At 46.1% G+C, this 24,763-nt stretch overlaps 1 protein-coding gene across 5 annotated transcripts in view; it reads right to left on the bottom strand.

The window, feature by feature from the left end:
* Positions 1 to 24,763, bottom strand: part of SPTBN1 (spectrin beta, non-erythrocytic 1) — a 199,221-nt gene that overhangs the window by 109,109 nt on the left and 65,349 nt on the right. Inside the window, exon 1 of one of the 5 annotated variants that reach the window (XM_032652751.1) lies at positions 4,604 to 5,131. The exons of 3 other annotated variants lie outside the window; for them this stretch is intronic. In XM_032652751.1, coding sequence (XP_032508642.1) covers positions 4,604 to 4,712 — 109 coding nt within the window. In that variant the 5' untranslated portion in view covers positions 4,713 to 5,131. Of the gene's footprint in view, positions 1 to 4,603; positions 5,132 to 24,763 lie in introns of those variants that run through there. One more of the 5 variants, XM_032652753.1, reaches the window with a different exon arrangement.

Genomic DNA, 24,763 nt, shown 5'->3' with positions numbered 1-24,763 from the left:
ACAGTGGGAAATATTTGAAGGCTATTACTTTATATCTAAGAACTTAAAGTTTTCTTCATGACAAGCAGGTGTAAACCCAGCAATCTTCTCTCTCTGTGGTTTAGGAAATTACACAAGACAAACATCTAGGTACCATAACAAACTGGAAAGTTCTTTTTAAACACTTAAGAATGCATTTTCCCCATGAACTGTGGGTATAAAACCAGCAAAATTCTTTCCCTAACAGTTTAGAAATCAAAACCAAAAAAATGAAGAAATTCAAGGAGGCAACCCTGAGAGAGCACATAATAAACTTGAGTGTAACACATTCCCACAGCCTGCAAATCTTTAGTCTCCTTCTATGTCCCAATGAAGACAGGTGACTCCATGATTCCAGAACTGAGCCAGAACAGCTAAGAGAAAGCACCTTCTCCAGAAACACCAGGTGCTGGATGTCAGGGTCAGGCTGCAAAGAAGGCAGAGAAAGTTCTTGTTGGTGTATTTCAACTAGATTCTGTCTTCATTATAACTCCACTGCCAGAACTGATAGAATCAGTGCTGTGAGGGGGCAGGTAGGAAGAAGAGAGAAGCAGGTTGGGGCTGGCATTTCACAAGGTCACCTTCTCTCTCTTTTTTGCAGAAATAAAATAATATTCATATCTAGAAGTCTTGGAGGAGAAAGTTCGAGAACAACAATGTTCAGCCTGCGCTCAACACAGTGCCTGGGACCTGAAACAAGCTATTTGACTCTCTACCTTTTCATCTTTAAAACCTCGGGCGGGGGGAGGGGGGCAATACAGGGGCCAGGGATTAAGAGGTACAAACTATTATATGTAAAATAAGCTACAAGGATGGACTGTAAAACACAGGAAATAAGCCAATATTTTATAGTAGTTATAAATGGAGTATAACCTTTGAAACTGTGAATCACTATATTGTACACCTGTAACATATATTGTACATCAATTATACTTCAATTAAAAAAAAATCTCCTAAGTGTGCTATGAACACAAGATGAGATATAGACAAAGCTCCCACTAACACATCTGGTGCATGGTGAGCACTCCATGAAATCTTTTTCCCACTACCCAACGGAGGAGACAAGGAGAAGCTTTCTGGAATAATGGAATGTAAGCACAGTCTTAAAAAAAAAATTGTTGGGGGCTTCCCTGGTGGCGCAGTGGTTGAGAGTCCGCCTGCCGATGCAGGGGACACGGGTTCGTACCCCGGTCCGGGAAGATCCCACATGCCGCGGAGCGGCTGGGCCCGTGAGCCATGGCCGCTGAGCCTGCGCGTCGGGAGCCTGTGCTCCGCAACGGGAGAGGCCACAACAGTGAGAGGCCCGCGTACCGCAAAAAAAAAAAAAAAATTGTAGGAAGGATTTCTATTGGTGAAATGGAAGGGCAGAGCCTTTGAGGCATGAGGTAGACAATGAAGGAAAAACCCAGGGCTGGGTTTCATGAGGAGCTGCAGGCCTGCCCACCTGGAAGATTTATTTGGTTGGAATGTAAAGAGCTGGAATAGGAATTTCGTGTCTGGGGCCATTTGGGGGAGGGTCCTGAATGCCAGGCTAAGGAGCCTGGAATTTAATTTACGCAATAGGCAGGCGCAACAGCCTCTGAGTAGAGGAGGGGCAGGAGTACCGTCTGATAAGGGGTGGAGCTGGCTGAGGTGAAACTGGAGAAAAGGTATCATCATGAACTTCTCTGTTACTACAAGCACATTTTTAAAAAACATGTGAGGTTGAGTTTTGTTGTGTTTCAGCAGTCCTCTCTTATTTAAAAAAGAAAAACAAAACAACAAATCTAACTGTGTAAGATACACGAACAGATTCTGAGGAAGGTGGTAATTTAATCTTGCAGGTGAAATTCGAAAGAGATCTCGAGCACGCAGTGGATATGCCTGTCAGGTGTGTGCCTGTCAGGTGTGTGCTGGGCGTCAGTGGTTAATGTCTGAAGCCATCAGAGGTGGAAGGTCCTACCTCTTACGCCAGGAGCATCAGTGTGAAAGACATCACGCTGCACCTCGGCCCCTTAAGCCCCTCAAGCCCCTCAGTGAGGTTTTGTTTCTAATCACACTTATTTACTTACTGATAAATCTCTATAAGCTATTTTATCTAAAAGACCAGACTCACTTTAACATTGTATTTCCCTTAGCTAGAACATTAAAACTCCACCCCCTCCTGAGATTTTTAGGATCCAGGGTGAAAAGATTTGAAACCAAGAAAACTGCAGAAATATCTCCTACAAAATCACAGTACTCTCAGACTCTAAGGTGTGGACGCTAAACAAATAAGTTCATATTAGAGGCACTAAAAAAAAAAATCGATACAGATTCAGAGGTGTCGTTTGCCAGTATTGGGTTATAAGTACTAGGAAGGATTAAAAAGAGGAAAAAGGCAGCTTAGTAGGCATGTACGAAATTAAATCAGCAGACAGAATCTATATGTTATCAAAGATGTGATGACTGGAAGCACTACAAATACTAAACAGTAAGTAACAAATACCAGACAGGGGTCGGGGGTAGGTGGGGATGGGAAAAGGTTTTATCAAAAATATTCCTCAAGTTTTTAAAAATGCAATCAATTCCATGTGAAACTAAGGATGATGCCAACTGTTTGTAATTCTCCTGGGATCCACCATACTTGAGAGTTAATTCACCCCGGCTCAGTTCCCCAACACGGGTGGTTTTCTGTTATAGGAGAAATACCAACACTAAACTTGTACAACTTCTAAACCGCAATATTTAGAAATAAGAAAGTTATCTGCAACTAAATTAGGGGACAAAGGTCATTTAAAAGAATCACCACACAAAATGTGGAGCTCACCCCTTTTGAAGGAATTTCCTTGGGAAACACGAGGTAAAATATCAAAGGCACGTGGTGATTTTTTTTAATTTAAATTTTACTTTTCCAGAGAGGACAGTTTAAGACATTTCCTGTGTGTAAGCTCCACCCTCCTCAGTGAGCAGTTTTACAACCGTCCTCAAACCTTTCAGAGTAACAGCCTTTTGTTATGGGTGGGCCTGTGGGCACACTGCTCCCCACACCTTCTGGTATTTTCTCCTTGGTTTTCATTTCTTCTGAGACTACAGGAGGGGGCTGACTGGACCTCAGTAATAGGTTTTCAGATCAAGGATCCTCCTTGGTGCTTTCTCCTTGGCAGTATGATACAATGAAGTGAGGAGCCTGGGTCATTTGAAGAAGAGGTGCATTCTGAATTCTCAGAACCTCAAACCTCAAACTGTGGGCCTTTGACCACACACGCAGAAGATAATGGACACACCCCACTCCTCTATTTACCATCTTCAAGTCCCCACCCCGCCACCAGCTCTGGCCCCTGCTAAGTTTTCCAAAAAAGCAAATTCTACCTTCGTAGAGCTCAAGAGGGATGAAGCAAAGACACACAACCATTCCCTAGAGAGAATGGAGCTTCCTCTTAGCTAACTGCCCGAGGAATGCAGCACAGCCTAGCAAATGTTTAAAATCATGTCCTGTTCTGCCTCTTGTTTTCCAGAAAAGTGTCATTACTGTCAACTATTTCACAAGACAAATAAACCTGTGAATGAAATATAGCCTCCCCGTCTCCCCAGTGAAAACATTCTAAGACTGAGCTGCTTCCTTCCTTCCTCCTCCTCCTCCCAGGATCCACATTTGCGGCACCAAGAAGAGTTAAAATAAGAAACATACACCGTCTGCAAAGGCTACTTTTTCACAGCACTAGAATCATTCCCAGCCTATTACCGATTCCAGGGGCTTCCTAACGGAAGGAGTTCTGTTTTCAGTTACAAATCCTTTTTCATGTATAAGCTCCAAGACACCACCGGCCAGGCTTGCTGGCTGGGCAGGGACAGCCAAGGGAAGGGGGCTGCAGGGGCCACTTCGGCCGCAGGCTGCAGGCCCATCACCCCACACACTGCTCTCCATAAAAATATTAGATTCGTTCAACTGTTTGAGATTAATACAGACTCCAAGAAACCTGTAATTGATCCAACTAATCTAACCCAATAGCACTGGAATGACAATAACTGGTTTTCATTATAAATTACATAGCTCACTAAATTGATGGCAAGGCTCTATCCCAACACAATACATCAAAAGGGTTAAAACTAAGCTTCGGAATCAAAACTGTAATTTACCCAAGGCTTAGGAACAAAAAGACCACTCCCTCCTTCCCTTTGCTATTGTTCTACAGGGTGTCCAGCAGTGCACTTTACACCTTTAGGCTTCCCAGAGGTAAAAGGCTGGGTGCTGGGAAACGGAGGCGACCCGGAATCAAATACTTGCATACTAATAGGTCTATTATCATTGATCTACTAAAATGCAAAGACAGCTAAAAAGAGATAAAATGTGTGTGCAGTGGGCAGCAGATACCTGACAACCAAGAGAGCCCAAGGGAAACTGGAGATAGAGACTCCAAACGGTGGCTTTTCTGGAGTGAAGAGTGAGAAACTGTCTCCTTTAAGTAGTGAATGGGGTGCTCGCAGCCAACCAGAGGCTTTGGGGCCGGGCGCGCGGCCGCCGGTCTTCATTAGGGTCACGTACCATATGGCACAAATAAACCCTCAGAACCACTGGAGGCAGCACGGCCCCCGGTCAGGCCCGGCCTTTGAGACGGGAGTTTACCTTGTAGCTGCTTGAATCTCCCTTCCAGCTGGTTGTAGTTGTAAGGCACCTGCCCCGTGTAAGCCGGCGACAGCGGCCCGGAGATGCTAGCCGTCCTCTGCAATTCCATTATGCCCAGCGTAACGCCCCGGCGGGCTGCACGGTGGAAATCCCGCTCCAGCCCCCTCCTACCCCCATCCAACACGCAGCAGCTTCCGCAACGCTTGGCTCCCGGCCTCGGCTAAAAGGGCTGGACCTTAGGCAAGCCCCATCCCGGTGTGAAAGTCCAGCAGGCAGATCTGATAGGAAGTTGGCCGCAGGAGAGTCCACCTTAGCCCGGCCACTCACGCATCTAATTCCTTGTGGTTTTCCTTCCTTTTGTGGCCCTTGGCTCTAGGCTTGAAATAAATTACCGAGGAGGGGCGGGAGGGCGGAGGGAGGGAGGCGCAAGTCCTACTTAAAATTTTTTAAAAATATGGCCAATCCTAAACACGCCTCCGTCGCCGAGCCCGGGAGCTCGCGGGCACAGCGCACACACCTCCTCCCGGCTGCCCTTGGCGGCCGCCGGTTTGTAATTTAATCAGGAGCCACTCGCCGCGCGCTGGGCGGTGATGTCACCTGATTAGCATAACTGCATTGTAGAGGAAACGCAGGCTGTACCACAAGGGGCGCGGGGGAGGCCGGCCGGCCGCGGCCCCCACCCACCGGCTGCCGTGGGGCCGCCGACCCCCGGGTCGGGCCCAGGACGCGCCTGCCGCGGTGGTACCTTCCCAAGCAAAGCTGCTGGAATTACAATCTTTTGTTGAGAGCCTCACGTAACGGAAAAGTCTCCGATTACTATCTCATGAAAAGGAGGCGGCCCGGTAGGGTAAGGCGCCCCGCAGGTCCCCGGCCGGGGCGGCTCCTCCACTATTTAGCTTCAGGAGCTCACGCAGCCATGCGGGCCGCGCACCTGGGCGCTCAGCGTCCTCACCGCGCGGGCACCGACCACGCGGAGGCGGCCCGGCCGTGCCAGCGGGTCAAAGTAAAAGTCCCCCTGGGCGTTGGGCAAGGCCACAGCGAGGGGGGCGGGGGGGAGCGGGTAAGTTCAGGCTCACGGAAGGATATTCTCAAACGACCTACAGCTGCCAGTACGAGACGTTAAGCGGAGGTTTTCCGGGATAACACCGGCCCTATAACAGTAACTCAATGCAAGCTTTACGGGAGCACCGACTTGCAAGGCATTGTGGGAGAAAGGTACACAGGTAAACACCTCCAGGATCCCTGACCTGGATGACTTCAGGAACCAATGAGGAGATAAAAGAAATCACCCTGAAATCCTACTGTGATTTGTAAAACAAAGCCTTTAAACTTCTGAGTTCTTCAAAAATTTAAAACTCTCCGCCCTAACTTCTCCCACCAGTCTCAACCAAAAACAAAATCCTCTACATAGACAATAACAGTGATCAAAAATGTGTTCTTGGGAAATAACTGACCCTAGTTACCCACCCATCCCCTTTCTCAGTAACTACAGGCAGACAACAAATTACAAATTTAGCGTTTCAAGTGTGTAGCCTTGCAGCCATACTCACTGAAGAAGGTAATTTCATTCCTAAGGGATTCCAATCTGCCCTGAAGAGATGGGCCTCCACCAAAGGTTTACTTTAGTCCCCAGGGCACTTGTAATTCAAGCAACTGCATCCTGTTCAAGGCTAAAGTTAAAACAAACTCAGAGTCTAGCTAACTGCTCAACTCGGAACAACCCCATTCCTTCCATCCACACCGCTGGGTTTTTAATGCATCCAGTGTCAACCTTTAGCTTTCTAAAGCCAGGCCCAGGATTCGAAGATATTTCTCCACATCCAAGATGTAGTAGAGCACTTTCTAAAGCCCCTCTACTGCAATTCAAAACACTGACAGCAAGGTGGCAAAATGCAGGGTCTTGGAAGAAGCACTTGACTAGGATTCCCAAGACCTGGGTTTCTAGTCCTGGCCAAGCCTCTTAATCACTTACAACCTTAGAAGAAACCCCGGATTCTTTCTAAACCTCTGCTGTCAGACAGGGATAATTCATGCCTACCTATAAGATTACTGAGGGGATGATGTGAAAATGCCCTAAAAATGGTCATACTATTCAAAATTAGAAGTATGTTTTGCAAAATGCACCTCTTCTTGATTTTTCCCCCACGTATCACATCAAGGCTACAAAGAGGAGAATGGAGAATTTTCTCATTTGAGATCTTTTTAACGGGCCCCTCTTCACTATTAAATATACTGGTGATATGGTAAGTCTCTAAGTGTCTAGCTATGGGCACACAAAATGAGACTGCAAAGTGCTTGACAATTTACAACACATTTTTAATCTTTACGCCACTGAGTGAACAGAGTATGAGTCACCACTCTTAGTCTCCCTTTCAGTTCCCTCTGGTACAGGGAAGTAGGTAAAATAAGCTTTCTAATTCACCAGGTTACATGCGATGTGATGGAGGGAGAGGCTGGGGCTCGTGTAGCCACGTTGGATACTCAAGAGCACACTTAGAACAAGCCAGGTGAAGTGGACACGTGTAAATATTAGAAAGAAAGGTTTTGAGGCTAGGGAAGGGTTTAATAACCCCACAGGGGCAGGGGGTGAGACGTGGGAATGCTGTGGTGTGATGGGGCTAGGGAAGAAGAGGACCCAACCCTAATGGCTCACGTGACCACCTCCACCTCAGCAGCGGGAGGAGGTAAAGGACGGCCAGAGGGCTCATGCTTTATTCCACGCAGTATTTCCTGGACGCCAACTGTACGCAGGGCACACTGCCTGGTGTTTTGGAGGAGTCAAAGATAACTGGGAGAGATGGTAGCCAAAGGAGATGGGACAGATATGCCAATAGTCCAAAACCAGAACAGAGTGAGGAGTAGGTAGGGGAGCTGCACAGGAAGGCAGGAAGAACCACCCCAGGAGGGAGTGGCATTTGACCAGACCTTGAAACACAGGTAGACTATCAACAGTCTGGGATGAGGGGGAAGCTCTTCTCCTCGTTGGGGGAAAGTCGCCCAAGTAAAGGCAGCAACTGGACTGTCGGGAGAACAGCACCAGCGGGTGCTACCGTTTGACTGAAACGTAAGGAACTAGGGTCAGGCGGGAGGAAGCCAAGAGAGGCAGGCTTGGAACCACTGGAGATTTTAGAGCCAGAGGAGGACGGGTTCTGGGTTGGGCTCTAGGGACGATTAATCTGGCAGTGGTAGATTAGAATGGGTTGAAAGGAGAGAGACATTAAAGGCAGCAAGGTGGTCACTGCAATTGTCCAGGTCAAAGGGCTAGTCAGGGTACGGCAATAGGAGCAGAAAGGAATGGGATGATGCAAGAGTTAATCCATAGGACTTTGGTAACCAATTCAAGTCCTGTGGGACTTCAAAGTCTTTGGGAGGTTCAAAGGCTAGGGGTGAGCTTCAGACTCTGGGGTTTTTAGAGCCGGCTGTGGGGTACAGGGGGGGAATGAACATTTTCTTCCAGACAGGCTGCAACTCCACAGGGTGACATGTCCAGAAGCAGTCAGGAACGTGGAAACAGAGCTCAAGGCTGAAGATACAGCCCGTGCACAGACTGAGAGTTGAGACTGCAGTGGGCTGAAGCCTAGGAAGGGATGTAGGAGGCAAGCGGCCGAGCAGAGAGCCCTGGGGAAGGCCAGCATCTGGGAGGAAGGAGAAACAACAGTGGAGACACCAAGGGATTCATAGAATGAAAGTTCAAGAGAGGGGAGAGACAGTCAAGCAGGGAAGGTGGTAGCTGGATGGCAGCACGTGCTGCAGAAAGAACAGGGAACAGAGAACAATCAGAGAACAGGTGATCCAGTGTGTGAATTAGGAGGTCCCGGGGATAATACAAGCTCAAGTGAGGTCACAGGGAGTTGGAGAATGAGAAAACAGAAGATGGAGGACAAGAAGGTAGAGGTGGTGAAGGCCAGATGAGGGAAGGGAGCTACAGGACCAGGGAAGGGTTCTTGGGGCGGGCCGAGCCGGCATGTCCTCCGCGCACAGGCTTCAGCCCCGAGGTGGCACGGGCAGGAAAAGGCCGGTGGGCAATGGCTGACCGGGGTGGCTGGCACAGGCAGCCTCAGCCAGGAGGAGGCCCACTAACCTTCAGAGGCAGGCGGGCAAGGACGGAGGCGTGCTGAGGAGGAAAGGAGGAACTTAAAGGAGCTTGCCCAGCTCTAACTCAATAAAGCAAGAGGCCAGGGGTCCGAGTCAGTTTTATTTCTAGTGATCTGAGAAAGAGAATCCTGAAGACACCTATGACAGAGACACGCAGCGTGTGAACGGGAACATTAATGCGGGGGGCGGGGCTCAGAATGCCTAACACTCAAGCTTCCCCCAGAAACAGACCCTGCCATGTTGGGTATCAACACACGTGGCCAACCCTGCTAAGCGGCCGTGCCTGCCTTCAGGCTGCATCAAGATTCCAAGGCGTGAGAATTCCCTGGCAATCCAGTGGGCAGGACTTGGTGCTCTCACTGACAAGGGCGCCGGGTTCAATCCCTGGTCAGGGAACTAAGATTCCACAAGCCGCACGACACAGCCCCCCCAAAAATAGAAAATGATTCCAAGGCGTAATGAAAGATGGCCACGATGGACTCGTCAAGTCAGCTATGGGACTGAAGCAACTGAAGCCCAAGTAACATGTATCTGCTATCCTTGTGATGCCAGAAAGGTAAAGCCAGGTTGCTATGGTTATCTGTAGACAGCACAAATCAGAAGTGCTGTGGTGTGGTGGAAAGACTCAAGACCACAGTCAGGTTCTCAGGCTCACCCCAACTCCTGAGGGCCACCAAGGAGCTAAGTAACTGCACAGGTGCCTTACCTCCCTGGGCCTTGCAATCCTCGCCCACAAATCAAACAGGTTGGAATTTATGGTCATAAAAACTCCTTCTGGTTCTAAATGTATGAGTGATTTGAGTTCATCTCCACATAAACTCAATGGCCACAGTAACAACATCACATTATTACAGCACCCTGTAGCTTTCATATACATTTTCTCAAGTGAGGTAGGTATTGTGTCCATTTTGCAGACAAGGCAACAGAGGTTCAGAGAGATACAGTGTCTTGCCCAGGGCCGCACAGCTGCTGAGGCAGGGACACACCTGGACGGCAGACCTACCGGTCTAGCGATGTTTCTACTATGTACTCAGCTTACTAATGGTGTCTACGCTTTTTAGAAAAACCCTAAGACTCGATAAATGGTATCAAGGTAAACCTAAAACCCAAGCAAGCCTCCACACGAACCTAGACAACACTGAGTTTGGGTCAGGATCAGGCACGTTCTCTGCTGGTTCACACAGAAGTTGCTACGTGGAGGGTTCCCTTGTTGTGAATGGGTTTTGTCTGGTCTTGTCTTATTCCTTTTGTCATACTTGGTGGACCTGTAACTAAGATTCTGTATGATTTAGCATGTGGCATGTGAAGGGGAACACTAAGGGAGTGAGATTAAACCTCTGTTTGTTCCAAGAGGCTTTATGTAGTCTGGGAGATCAAAAGAAAAAAAGATTGCTTTTCCTGCATTACAGCAAGCTTGAAAGGGTAAACCGTGGGGTGTTCATTTCCTGAACATCTGAACATTAGCAAGACTGAAATGTCTGGGAGAGGATGGCCAAAATGCTAAGATGTGATGGGATTTCTACACATTCAAGGACTTGACAAGCCAACCCAAAGAGCTGGGAAGGAAGTGGTAGGAACAGGGAGTGAAACAACAAGGTTTCACATACAAACTATCTTGCCAAATTCTCTGCCGCTTTCTCCTGCTGTTTCCACATCTGCCTTTCGTGTTCATCGCGGTCAAATCCCTTGACAGTTGGACGACCACAGCCAATTTCTCCTGAGCCTTTCTTTATAGGAAACCAAAATACTACTACTAAAATAATCCTCTTCCACCCATGTGGCCAAATAGACAAGCGGGCTCCAAACCGTACTGCTGCGTTCATGCTCCCTGCAGCTGAAACTTATACCATCTTTCTGTCTCGTCTCCCCAGTTTTCCTTGTCTTCCCTCTCTGGCCCACCCATTCCCTCCTCCAGGAGCCTCCTGCCCACCTCCCCCAGTCTTGAACCTTAACTGTGATCATTCTCCTTCTACTTCTACTACACATAATGCCTGGAGAGCCTCCCACCCGATAACTGCCTAGTTACTGCTGGCCTTACTCCCCAAAGCCTGCCTCAGGATGCATCTTCTCTTAGAACCCATCCCTTTTTCAATGGAAACGGCCCCACTTACCAGAAAACCCAACCAACAAACCAAGCATACAACCACGAAATCCAGCCAAAACCAGAAAACAAGAAATTCCCTGAAACCTCCTTTTCCCACCCCAAAGAACAATTTTCACAATGTCCCACTGGCAGACACATCTGTGACACTGGCATTTCTGTGCCTGCCAAGCTCTCCAGAATGTCTCCGTTCTCAGGGCCTACAGCCCGGGCGGCTGGAAGCAGTCGGCAGCACTTCCCCTCCCCTCACAACCCAAAGGACTCCTAGATCAGGGCTGAGACCACCCCCATATTTTCCCCTAGAGCACTGCCCACTGAGTGTCTGGGTCAGGGTTTGGAAATGCAAAGCTAGAGGAGGAAAGGTGGTTACAAAACAGACTTGGAATCTAGGAAGCTGGCTCTGCCACTTTCTAGAAAACTTTGTGATTCTGAGCCTGAAACACTGGCCCAGTAATGCGACCAACCTCAAAGAGTTTTTCTATAATTGACTTAAATGTTTAGAAAGATCTTAGCACCATCATAGCAGCTACGATTACTAGTCTTTAAACTTCTCATACAGGAAATCTCAAAAGCGAATTCTGCCCCACCTCTTCCCCAAGGAGGCTACCAGCTGGAGGGTGTTATAGGTTCCACGTGGAACCACTGTCCTCAGGCTGGGAGCCCCTTTGGATTTTGGGACAAGGACAGTTCGGAATAGCAAGACCAGTCCTCCACCTGGGAAGTACTCACAAACCCCATTCCCTCTCTGTAACTCACCCCATTATGCACTGGGAAAGGCAAATTCAAAATCGTATTTTATAGTCATAAAAGTAGTAATATCTCAGAGATAGCAAGAGCACAATACTCACTATGAAACAAGTTATAAAAGGCCTACGTTTTTAGAGAGGCCAATGCTTGTTTGAGGTGGGGCTATCAGATTTGATACTTTGGGACTCAGAGTAAGTAGAACAAAGATTAAAGGGAAGGCTAAAGGTATTTTCCATCCACAACAATTGCTATCTCTGTGCCTTGGAGGATATGGATGGATGGATGGTTGGACAAATGGATCTCTCTCTCTTTACACACACACACACACACACACACACACACACACACACTCACCCCTCCCACAAAATCATATAGTTTTATGGCTGAAATACGGGGGCAAATCTAATTTTTATTCATATCCTTTTCCTGTTTCTTGTTCCACTGGTCACAGCAGAACTGAATACAAAACACTGACATCTCTGCTGAGAAGGAGAAAAAATGGCAAGTTACACTCACTAACAAGCACCCAAGGTCCCGGGGGAAGGAAGGAATGCAGTTTATTGAATCTTCTACCCCAGCCAAACCTTATCCTGCATTCTTATCTCATCTGTTATCTGCACATGCAAAGCTTCCCCTCAGAGGCAAAAGAAATGCTCCAGTCCAGAGGCCCCACCTTTGGCAAACAGGTGTTGCTATGCCTGTGAATATATAACACCAGCCACAGCCAAGACTGGGCTCCTCCACACAGGTAGAATGGTTCAAAGGAAAGAACATCTGAGGAATGCAGTTGGGGCCAGGTCTGCTCTTGCCCAGGAGTTTTGATTCTGCTCCCCACCTCCAACTTGGAGGGAAAAGGCTGACACACACAGGTATTCAGAGCCATCGGGCCAGCGTTTTACAAAGGGGCAGATGGAACAGTGACAAGACGCTGTTTCCTGGTAGCACGGCTCGTGGGAAAGACATGGGAAAAGAGGAAATACAAATCTATTCTTTGTGAAAATAGGCCTTTGGACCCTGCCCACAGGTATCCACACCCAGGTTATCTTTTCCAGGGGCTTAACACAGACTGGCTGTAATGAGAAAGGGTGAAAAGAGCCAGGTTGAACAGGCACCTGGAGAGGAAAGGAAGGGAGTGAGGGATGCAAACCTCATCATCAAGACACAGGCCCCGCCGCTCCTGGTTTGCACAGAGCAAAAGCCAACCCACCCAACAAGTTCTCAGCCCTACCGTGTTCTCAGCTCAGGCCATCTGAGGGACCCACAGCGTCATAAGAGGTGATTTCTTCTCTGCAGGCACTTCCGGCCCAGAGGAGGAAACAGGACACACAAACGCACACAGGCACGTGCACACAAATGCAAAGATGTGGTAACGCATGACAAGTGAGGTTAGTGAGAGCTGGTGTGAGTACCACTCTGAACGGATCGACAACAGCATTCTTCTCCTTGGCTGAGAAAAAAAACAGAGCAGAGTGGGGTTCCTTCCACCCGGATGCTCTCCATCCATACCATCCTATCTGCAATTTTAACGCGGCTTCTCACCAAATCCCTGACAACACGTGCCATGCTAACACGAGTGTGTAGCTTACTGCACTTATTTATTGCGCGTGGGGGACGTGATTTCTCACTCTGAAAAACAGGCCCCGATTACCCAGCTGCAGGGCCATGGAACAGTGCACGCAGCCCCGGCATGTTAAAGCGTGAAATATTTTAAGGGTGCAGTCATTTCTTCATCCTCTGCACCTGAGCCTCTGCTGATCCCTCAATGATATAGCACAGCCTCCTTCCCACAGGGCTTGGCCAGGCAGCCACTCGTTGGGTACAGGCCCTGAATAATTCATGGTCAGCCCAGTCACTCAGGAGCGCCGAGGCCCGCCAGCTGCCATTAACTGGGAGACAGCCTCCAGGCTTACAGTAGGAGAATGAAATACTATCAACGGCCTCAGAGACCTTCTTTACAGAACCTGACAATCCTTCCCCGTTTTCTTTTTCTCCCCATTTGAAACCAGGTACTTTCCCACCAGATCAAAGTGTAAATGACTTTTACGCTAAGAAGGACAGGTCCCAAGTACAGATGGGGAGGGGAGAAAGTGACGTCCTCAAGTGAGCACTTGGTCAGGATGTCAGTCCCCCACTCAGCATGTGAGACGACGCAGGTGAAGGGCCAGACATTGTGCCTGACGCCAGACACATGCTCAATAAATGTCAGTCCTCGTCCCCTCCTCCTTCCTGTCTCTCTGCCCCAGCCAAACTGATCCCCACCACCTGTCTCGGGCTTTCTCATCTCCACACCTCTGCTCATGGAGCTCCCCTCTCCTCTCCCTCTCCGGCTAGAGTCCACCCATCCTTCAAGCCCAGCTCAAAACTTCCCTCCTCAAGGAAGGCTTCCCAGATTATCCCAGCTGGAATGATTGCTCCTTTTCAGAAACCCTATACCCATACTGTCAGCCCCGCATCGTCTGGCACCTTTTGTGTGCTGCCTTGGAGTACTGCTTATCTCTTCTTGGGCACCAGTCTTATCTACCTAATTAAAATAATGGAGAACGCACCCCTTACAGACTCAAGAGAAGTGAAAAGTGGACTCCAGTCTCAGCTTCTGACACTGACTGGCCTTGCTGACCCAGAGCCCGGCCCTTGGCTTCTCAAAATGCTCTGCTCTCCCTAAAAACGAAGAGATCTAAAATAGAAAACCTCCAGGGTCCTCTGGATATAATGCTCTTGGAAATACATCATGATCTGTTTTAGGGCAGATGCAAGTCTTACATAACCTTCACTCCACACCTAGCCCAGTATCCCCTAAGTAGAAACTGTCAGAACTGTTCAAAAGCGACTTAGGCATTTCAGAAGCCTGCACACTGAACAGAGCAAGGGCTCTGTGAGATAGCTGACACCATATGGTAAACCGCAGGGCCTGTTCCACCTTATGTAACACCCCCCACCAATATCTTAATCCTTATAAGGAGATGAGAGCTAGAACTCTGAACACGTGTCAAGAAGGTCCTTTTAAAACTTCACCCACCTGAGCCAGCCATCTCATTTACAGAGAAGGAGAATGAAGCACAGAGCGGCATGCCCACAGACACAGAGTAAGTTACTGCACACCAGCAGTCAGAAAGCAGGCCTTCTGAATTCCTGCTGCCTCTTTCATTTCCAGGGAAAACCTGAAGGTATCGCGGGCTGAGGACAAAGGCAGTGGCATGCATTTCTTGAGCCCTTCGGTCAGTGAAGCGGGCCCAGGGCTTGAAATCAGAGAAAGGGCATCCTCATCCCCTCTCCCGCCTCCCTTCCAGGATCCAACACCAAGTTGGAGCCGACAGGCTTGTACTAAGTGGCAGATGACCCATATCTTTCTGTGTGTTCTCTGACATCCAACTTGTACCAGCTGAGAGACAAGGAGGCCCCAGACTGTGGTACTGGCCCCTTTGATCTCACCCTCCCAGCCCAGCAGAGACCCAAACACACAGTCAGCCCCAAACAAACTGAATCCCAAGGTCTGTTGTTCAAAGACCCCCTTTCTCTTGGTTTTCTTCACTGGATTTTTCTCTATTATTCTTTTTTTTTTGGCTGCATTGGGTCTTCGTTGCTGTGCACGGGCTTCTCATTGCAGTGGCTTCACTTGTTGCAAAGCACGGGCTCTAGGTGTGTGGGCTTCAGTAGCTGCAGCACGTGGGCTCAGTAGTTGCGGCCCACAGGCTCAATAGCTGTGGCTCACGGGCTCTAGAGCGCAGGCTCAGTAGTCATGGTGCATGGGCTTAGTTGCTCCGCAGCATGTGGGATCTTCCCCAGACCAGGGATCGAACCTGTGTCCCCTGCATTGGCAGACAGATTCTTAACCACTGTGCCACCAGGGCAGTCCTCTATTATTCTTATGATGTTCAGAGGGAATAGTTTACTCAGGAGGCACACATCTGATGTATGAATCTATTCATTATAACTAGCACTTTAACGACAGGTAAAGAATGAAGTGAGAGGGCTTCCCTGGTGGCGCAGTGGTTGAGAGTCTGCCTGACGATGCAGGGGACACGGGTTCGTGCCCCGTTCCGGGGAGATCCCACATGCCGCGGAGCGGCTGGGCCCATGAGCCGTGGCCGCTGAGCCTGCGCTCCACAACGGGAGAGGCCACAACAGTGAGAGGCCCGCGTTCCGCAAAAAAAAAAAAAAGAATGGAGAGAAGAGACAGCCTAAGCGCTTTTCTAAAACTTGCCATGCTCACCTATAACCACCTCTCCACTCACCTTTTTATTACCATTTCTATCACCCTTTTAAATTACCATCCACCAGGAAAAGCACGAATTGTGACCATAATGGTATCTTTTCCCACTACATCTTATCTTAATAACAATAAAAGTTTCAGTAAAGGATGGGGAGAAATTGGAACCCTTGTGCACCGTTGGTGGGAATGTAAAATGGTGAAGCTGCTGTGAAAAACAGTATGATGGTTTCTCAAAGAATTAAAAATAGAATTACATATGATCCAGCAACCCCAGTTCTGGGCTTATCCAAAAGAACTGAAAGCAGAATCTCAAAGACATATTTGCACACCCATGTTCACTGCAGCATTATTCACAAGAGCAAAGCGGTGGAAGTAATCCTAATGTCTGCAAATGAATGAATGGATAAAGAAAATGTGGTACATACAATGGGATACTATTCAGCCTTAAAAAAAGAAGGAAATCCTGTCACATGCTTCAAGATGGATGAACCTTGAGGACATTCTGCTAAGTCATTATGAGGACGTGATGAAATAAGCCAGTCATAAAATGACGGGTACTGTATGATTCCACTTACGCGAGGTATCTAGTAGTCAAACTCAAGGAAACAGAAAGTAGAATGGAGGTTGCCAGGAGCTGGGGGGAGGGGGAATTGGGGAGTTGTTGTTTAATGGGTATTGAGCTTCAGTTTTGCAAGATGAAAAAGTTCTAGAGATCTGCTACGTAACAATGTCGATATAGTTAACACTATTGAACTGTACACTTAAAAATGGTTAACATGGTAAATTTTATGTTATGTGTTTTTTTACCACAATTAAAAATAAAGTTAAATGAAATTTAAAAGCTTTGGTACTGACTCTGTGGGAATCCACTACTGGGTAGGGGAAGAAAAGCTGATCTTAGGCCATGTTATACATCTATGACTCCAAACTCAAACAAGACATTCTCAAATGCTATCAACCAACACACTGATCCCTCCAAGTCCTCTCTTCAACTCTTAAGGAAAAAAAAAAAAAAAACTGTATTGGAATCCTGCCAACTCTCATTTTTACAACAAAAGTCCAAATAAAGTACTTATTGACTCCAAATTGCCTCCAAGCCTCGCGTCTGTGTACAGAGTGCTGTAGAGTAACCTCCATGTACTGCAGTTACCCCTAGGGTCAGGCCTTCTGATCTCTGCAAGTCCACCCTTCATGAAATTGTTCAAAAACTGTTTTTTCAGTCAGCCTCTTTGAGACTCAATCCCCAAAACACAAATCTGTAGTAGTAGTTTTTGGTCGTTTAGGAAGAGTCAGTAGCAACACATCATAGTTAAGCAGGCATGCACACATCTATACAATTTGGATGCGGGTGTGGTGTGTGTGTCCACGAGCAGGCGCACATGTGCACAGGATCGCCTTGGCCGATATTAACAGAGGAGGTTTCTGTACTCCTAAGGTTCTGTGATACTGCATCAACTCTCATGAAATATTCAGACTTGCTGATATCCTCTTAATGTGTGCACATAGTTTTCTGTTAATAATTTTAGTGTAATGAGGGCTCATGAAGCAACAGATCACAGTTCTTACTGATCAAAGCGTCCTTCTATCCTGCCTATGTAAGATTATGGAAAGGCAAATGGCAAAAATCATTACACAGGAGAAGGGCCTGCAATTTGAAGCGATTATAATCAAAGTCTTGTTAACACTCTACAAGAGCCTGCATTTCTGACTCATCAAACATAAAAAGTTTACAAAAAATTAACAAGAGACCAGGACTTGAGTCAGAGTCACATGGCATTTATCATTTCCTGGAGAAGGACAAAGTTTGCTATCATCCCTAAACACAGTTTGCATCTCACTGTGTACACAGAAACCACTGGGAAAAGAGGCCAAAAACTCACCTTGGTAACCACAGGAAGGCAGCCTGCTAACTCCTCAGGAGCCCACACACACTCTTGGAGGCCTATGGGACCTTAGAATATCTAACCATCCCGTCCCTCGTCCCTCATTTTTCAAATGAAAGTGAAGCTGAGAGAGGCTGCATGATTTCTCTAAAGTCTCAACCAGCCAAGCCCAGCAGCACCTCGATCGATCTCCTGACTGCAGAAACAATACTGACAACAGCCTCCCAGCTGAAGCCCTTTTGTCAATGCCGTGAAAAGCTTTGGGACCTAAAAAAAGTTTTCCCTAGAATATAACGCCCATCTTTAATGCCTGGCTTTTCTCTAACAGTAGAAGAGCAATGCAATAGTAGGCACGTTAAATAAAGTGCCCAGGTATCCCAGGATACCTTCACTTATTTAACTTCATCCTTCCTTAAATATAAACATACCCCTTTTCTAAAAATGTTTTTCAAGTTGTTTCTACAACCTACCAACAGTCATATCTAGGATATATTTTATACCTCCATGCCTTATAAGGTAATTCATACCACCATAACTTTTTAGTATACTATTTAACACAGATTGTTTGACCTTTTTTAAAAATCAGTCACATAGGCCTCCCTTTTTAAACTGGTCACATTTCTCTTGCGCGTGACAATCAGAAGAAAGAACTCTGTAAAATATGAGTCTTGATTCAGCTGTCCTGTTAAACATAGGTAATGTTTGGCTCTATGAGGAAAGGTTTTAAAATAAGCTCAATCACCACTGATGTCATAAAATGAGTATTCATTACTTAAAAAAAAAAAACTCTAAAAACTTTGCTCTAATTTCTGTTCCTCCAGCAGTTCTAATCTTCTAAGTTTATGCAAGGTATCTCAGAGTCTTACTCATAATTCTCTGATATGGAGTAACTGTAGGAAGAGGTACAAGATTTTTTTTTCATGAATTAAAAGGCATTCAGATACCTACAAATACTTAGGCGAAGGAGGGCAATTTACAAGAGAGTTAGAGAAGATAGGTCAAAGATAGGCATCAGAGGCTTTCAATTACCTCCCTGGAACGTAGGGGCCTCTGATTTATATTACTACTAAGGTAGGAAGACTGGGGCAAATAACAACCTAATTCAGAAAATCTCAGACTGAAATCTGTGAAATGGGGGCTAATGCCCCCTACTGAAGACTGCTCTGAATATTTAAGTAATATTTTTATAATCTTCCCCAAGATGAAAATGATACACAAATTTTAAGTATTACAAATAATCCCCCTGAAAATCTAGCAATATTTCTTCTTTATTATTCCTTGATACCAAACTACAGCTGTCTCAACAAGAAGGAAAGAGCACTAAACCTAATAACCCCCATGAAGGATCAACCCTCTCCCAGCAAGTGCCGGCCTACTAGACTTGGTTGCTCTACGCTGAGCTCGCCCCGCCCCCTCCAAGCAACACAGGTCTCCCACTCCCATCTCCATCACTCCCTCCCTCCAATCTTGGTTATTTGCAGGGAAAAAAAAACAAATAAATTTCTCAACCTCCACTCCAAGAAAAGTTTTTAAATGTTTTTATGGAACTTTTCCCCTAAATCATTCTCTCAATGAACGTTTAGGGTTCTGCTCATTTTAATGTGCACTGAGTACAAACCCAAAACAGGAAAATGCAGCAAGAGAAGATGCGAAGAACATATTAGGGTTTTTTTTTTTAGTTAAAAAGGAGGCTTTTCCGATGCTTTTCCTACTCCCCAGAAGAAGGCCTGGAATCACAAATGCCCTCTAAACACCACAGCAAACAAAGCCACAGGTCGGCACTATCTTTAGGCCATCAGACAGGCATCCTTTGAATGTTCTTGCTTTCCCACCTTGACTTCTGATCTTCCGACCATGTATTAATGTAGCATTTCTTAATATGGAAGGCCTCCTTGCAGGAGGAGAGAGGAGACCCCTCTTCAGAAGATTTATCTTCCTAGTGCAATGTTATAATTAGCACCTCCCACGCATGCCTACCTTGTGCAGACGCTGAGCTAGGCAGCTTCCACATTAAAGTTCTCGCAACAATCCCACAGGGAGGATATTATGATTCTCATCCTATAGAAGTACCTTTGCCCCACTACCTTACAGCTAGTAAGTAGCAGAACAGGGATTTAATCTCAGACCCCAGGCCTCGAAAGCCACTCTTCCTTTCTCAGCATCAGCCCTGTGGCGGATGGTCCTGGATGCCTGAATCCAAGCCCAGGAACAGCCGGGTGCTCAGGTCCTAGGAGGACCCGCACGTGGGCATGCAGAGAGGCAGACGAGCGAGCTCGGGGCCCATGTGTTTTCCAAAGGCTGGGGAGAATATAGGCAAATGCAAGCTAAGGAAAACGTGGTATAATCCTGAAAACTAGAGGCCACGTGATAGCGCAAAAACAAAAACAAAATACTGAACAGTGGCCTGCCTTGCACATTTGTGACCAAAATACCCCATACAGCTCTCAAGATACCCCAAGCATCTGGAACCCAGAAGAAAAAACGTAGCATGAGGTTTCATATAACCAAAGCCTTCCTTTCCCATCCCCTCCACAGCCCACTGGAGAGCAAGTCCTAGGGATTCTGATTAACAGCTTAAGTCTTTGCTCTCTCAAACCCTTTGCGACTGCCCCAGTTTCAGGGCCTCCTACTCATCTCCTCCAGACAAACAGGACAGTCTCCCCAAATGGCTTCCCTCTATCTAGCTTTCCTGCTAGGCCTTCCTCCATGGTGTCCCCAGAGGGCTCCTGCTGACACCCAAGTGCCATCCTACCAAATGGTTCTGAGGTTAAGTCACAAGAAGGCTCAGAACCCCTGGGGGTAGAAATCCAGGTGAGGCCACTCTGTTTCATCCAGAGTGGCTCCAAGTTTGCCATTTTACATATTGAGGTAGCAAATACAAGTCTACTTAAAAATAAAAATTCTCCCAAACTCAATGTTGAAAACCACAGGCTAAATATAAGGATAAAGACAACTCCTTGGCAGGGCATTCGAGGCCCTCCTCGTGCACTTCTAGGGTTCTCCCTCTAGTTCCTTCTGCACTTCTGTATGGCTCCCCAAGACAGCCGGGCACTGTTGTGCCATTCTGGGCACCACCTGTTCAGCCTGTAACTCCCTTCCATCTACTGACATTGCCTCTCCTCTGTGAGAACTGAAAATCTTTTCTGCTGGCCACAAGCCTGTTTTCACTTCATAACCTATCTCTATACAGTTGACCCTTGAACAACGTGGGTTTGAACTGTGCAGGTCCACTTCTATGTGTATTTTTTTCAACAGTAGATACTACACTACAGCGTTACATGATCCACGGTTCGTTGAATCCAGCAGATGCAAAACCACACATACAGAGGAACCATAATACAGAGGGCTAACTGCAAAGTTATACAGTACTCGGATTTATCACTGACACAGAGGGTCGGCATCACTAACCCCCACATTGTTCAAGGGTCAACTGCATTTCTAATGTTAATCACAGTGCCTGGTATATAGTAGGTGCTCAATAAAGATTTCATTTATTCATTCACTCACTAATAAATGAATGAAACAAAAACATCAAAAAATCACTCTAATAATCATGATTCATAAATCATGATTCTCTTAAAAACAGAGAGACCACTTAGATGTTCTTTCAAATGGACCTGTTATCGCAGGGTTTTCCAACACTGTTGGTTATAAACTCTAATTAGCGGATCAATACTAACATTTAAAAAAAATAGAATGAAAAATATCAGAGCATCTCATGAAATACACGTAAACACTAGTTTGTGAAACTGAAATGTGGGTGCACACACACATACAGACAGTTCCTTACAATGGTTCAACTCGATTTTGCAAAAGCAATACACGTTCAGTAGAAACCATACTTTGAATTGTGAATTTTGATCTTTTCCTGGGCTAGCAATATGCTGTATGATACTGTCTCGTGATGCTGGGCAGCAGCTCTAGTCATCCAGGCGGCCACAGGGGTGAATAACCAATACACTTAGAACCATTCGCATTTTCACTTTTAGTACAGCATAAACAATACATTACATGAGATGGACAACACTTCATTATAAAATAGGCTTTGTTAGATTCAGGCTAATGGAAGTGTTCTGAGCACATTTAAGGTAGGCAAGGCTAAGCTATGGTGTTCAGTCGGTTAGGTGTATTAAATGCATTTTTTTGGACTTAATGACATTTTCAACTTGCTGATGGGTTTATCAGGACATAACCTTATCGTAAGTCAATGAAGATCTGGACATAAATTTATGTGTGTACTAGATTGCCATGTAAACTATATTTCTTACTGATATTTTGCTCAAATTTCTTTCTTTCAAAATCTTAAGTCAGTTATAGATTAGATCAACGTGATTACTCTAAAGTCCTCCATTCAGTTTAAGAAACATAGAAACTTCATCCTTCATGATAAAATTCAGTTCAGATAATAACGGTGTTGGGTGTGCCAATTAAAATGGCTCCCTGAATGTGAGGGAATCAAAAAGAAAAACCTACATGTGGGCACACCTGAAGATTACAGCTGATTAAATGCACAAAGAAAGCACAAGCACACCTGTTAATTCAGTGTCAGGGGTTTTGGGTTTCAAATTAGTATCAAGTGCCTTCTCCAGCCTTGCCTCCTCTCCATCCCATAATTCGCAAGGCAGTCTTAAATACCTCTCCATTATTTACAAGCAGCCCTACTAATACCAGCCTTCCCTCAAATGCATGGAGACAGCTCCACGGACGGTGCGTTTAGGGGCTCAGGGCAAAAGCAAGAGGTACACACTCATCCTCTGCAGGACGACCAGTTCCAGGTACAAAACTTTGTATTTTCACAGTAGAGACACACAAAGGGCTAAAAGATGTGGTCTGTAAACTTATTTCTCCAACATCAGTATATAACACAGCTTCAGGACTATCAATCCATGGAACTGTCAAACCCACATCCTGGCTAGAGAAAAGGTAAAAACTGACCACGGGCCCAAGCTGGATAAATGACAGGCCGCTAGCCCCATGGATTCAGAAAGTTACTAGATTGTTTCTGTTGTTGTTAGCCACAGAAGAAAAGGCTTAAATTATACATCAGTGAAAACAACCATCATGACAACAGCCCTCGAGTCCACTTGGAGCCTGGTCTAGGGGACAGATGAGGGAAACAGATTTGGCTGTTGAAGCAAAATGGAAATATTCTAGGAACCATGTACTACAATGATAGCAATTCCTTCTCTGTCGTGTGTGGCCACCATATTCGCCAAATTCCCTATGTCCTTAAAGTCACAATACAGTATTCCAGGAGGAAAACTGTGGCCAGCATTTACAAATTTATGATGAACCCTTAAATTATCAAACTCCAACTTCCGGCACCCACTGGAGGCTAATGTGACACATAGGAGAACACAGGCAAACTGTAGGCCCACCCAGGAGTGACTGCCTCTTTAGAGATGCCCCCCCCCCCGCCATTGAGCACCTCTAGTATCCCAGAAACATGGAAGGCAAAGAGACAACGAGAGAAGAGCTCCAGAAACACTGCAGTGACATGAAAGAGGAGAAGACAAATCAAGAAATCTTTAGCTTTAGCTCTTCTGGCCAAAAAGCAATAAAACCCTAGGGGCAGACATGTGCAGCACAAAAGGGGGCAGGTGCCACCCTGAGAGCATCGTGGAAGGATGTCTGATCCACTGTAGAATGGTTTGTACCAGCTTCCAAACAATGCCCCAAACTTCCAAAAGCCTCTCTTCAGGTGACAATGCAGTATGGAGATCGGCTCCTGCCAAGAACAAAAATCTAAGACAGTCCCCTCTTTGGTGGGGAAAAGACTAAACTCCAGATTCTAACAGTCAACTGGTCCTGCTACTGTTTATAATAATTTTACATGGAAAATATCCCAAAAGATATACATCAAACTTTTAAAAGGAATTATCTTTAGGGATGGAGACAGGTTTGGGGAAGGGGAAACATTCACTGTCTACTTCCGTAGTGTTTGGACTTTTCTTTCTTTCTTTCTTTTTTTTTTAACAATGCATGCATTGTAACATACAATATACAATGCAAGGCATTATTTTATAATATATTTTAATGTAAAATTCTTAAATACGTAGAACTAATTTTTCAATGGTATTACAGAAATTAGGGAGAAATTTTCCCCAAATGAAGTGATACTTAGTAGCTCTGATCATGAATCAGTTCTTCAGTCTGACAAGTAAAAGTACATAATCGCATTCTGACTTATGTGAGGAATGCCGAAAGAAAACATTACTCGTTGTCACTGGCTTTGAGGAGTTTAGCAGTCAGCCAGAGAGACAAAGTATGGATACATCCACCTTGAGCACACACACAAAATTAATAAGGCTCAGGCTGGAGCCAGTGGAGAGGGCTTGGGTTTGCTGAAGACTTACAGGGTGATCCAAACGGTAACATGCAAGGCAGGGAGGGTCCAGGGACCTGGCAAATGGCCCAGCATCTCCCTGACTTCAGTCCTTCCTTACGATGCCTACGGACACAATGATGTGGCTGATAAAACAATTTCACATGCATGTTCAAGAAATCAAAGGAGGGCTTCCCTGGTGGCGCAGTGGTTGAGGGTCCGCCTGCCGATGCAGGGGACGCGGGTTCGTGTCCCGGTCCGGGAGGATCCCACATGCCGCGGAGTGGCTGGGCCCGTGAGCCATGGCCACTGAGCCTGCACGTCGGAGCCTGGGCTCCGCAATGGGAGAGCCCACAACAGTGAGAGGCCCACGTATTGCAAAAAAAAAAAAAAAAAAAAAAAAAAAAAAAAAAAAAAGGCAAAAAAAAAAAAAAAAGAAATCAAAGGAGTCTGCAGAAATTTAAACCTATGTGACAAAATTTTTATCAGCCTCACCCAGTAACATGTGCCCATCACCCAATTATGTCACTACCTTAGGGTTCTGAAAATTCACAGGTGTGCAAGAAAGAGATTAAAACTTCCCTTGAAAATTACCTAATGAGACTCTAGAAGAGATAAGAATTGTGGAAAATGGACATCTCTATCAACCAGAAAATGAAGAGACCAAGATTCAGGTTTGGGGGAAGTGTCACAACACTTTTGTGTAATACTGTCGCATGCACTGACTGTTTTATACATACAGTCTATTTTCCCAAAATAGATTACATGTCGGTAAGGAACATGCTAATACTGTACTTAC

Source organism: Phocoena sinus, chromosome 13 (assembly GCF_008692025.1).
Source record: "Phocoena sinus isolate mPhoSin1 chromosome 13, mPhoSin1.pri, whole genome shotgun sequence".
NCBI classification, from domain to species: Eukaryota; Metazoa; Chordata; class Mammalia; order Artiodactyla; family Phocoenidae; genus Phocoena; species Phocoena sinus.
The sequence above is the reverse complement of the archived record's forward strand: the minus strand, read 5'-3'. Positions and strand labels throughout refer to the sequence as shown.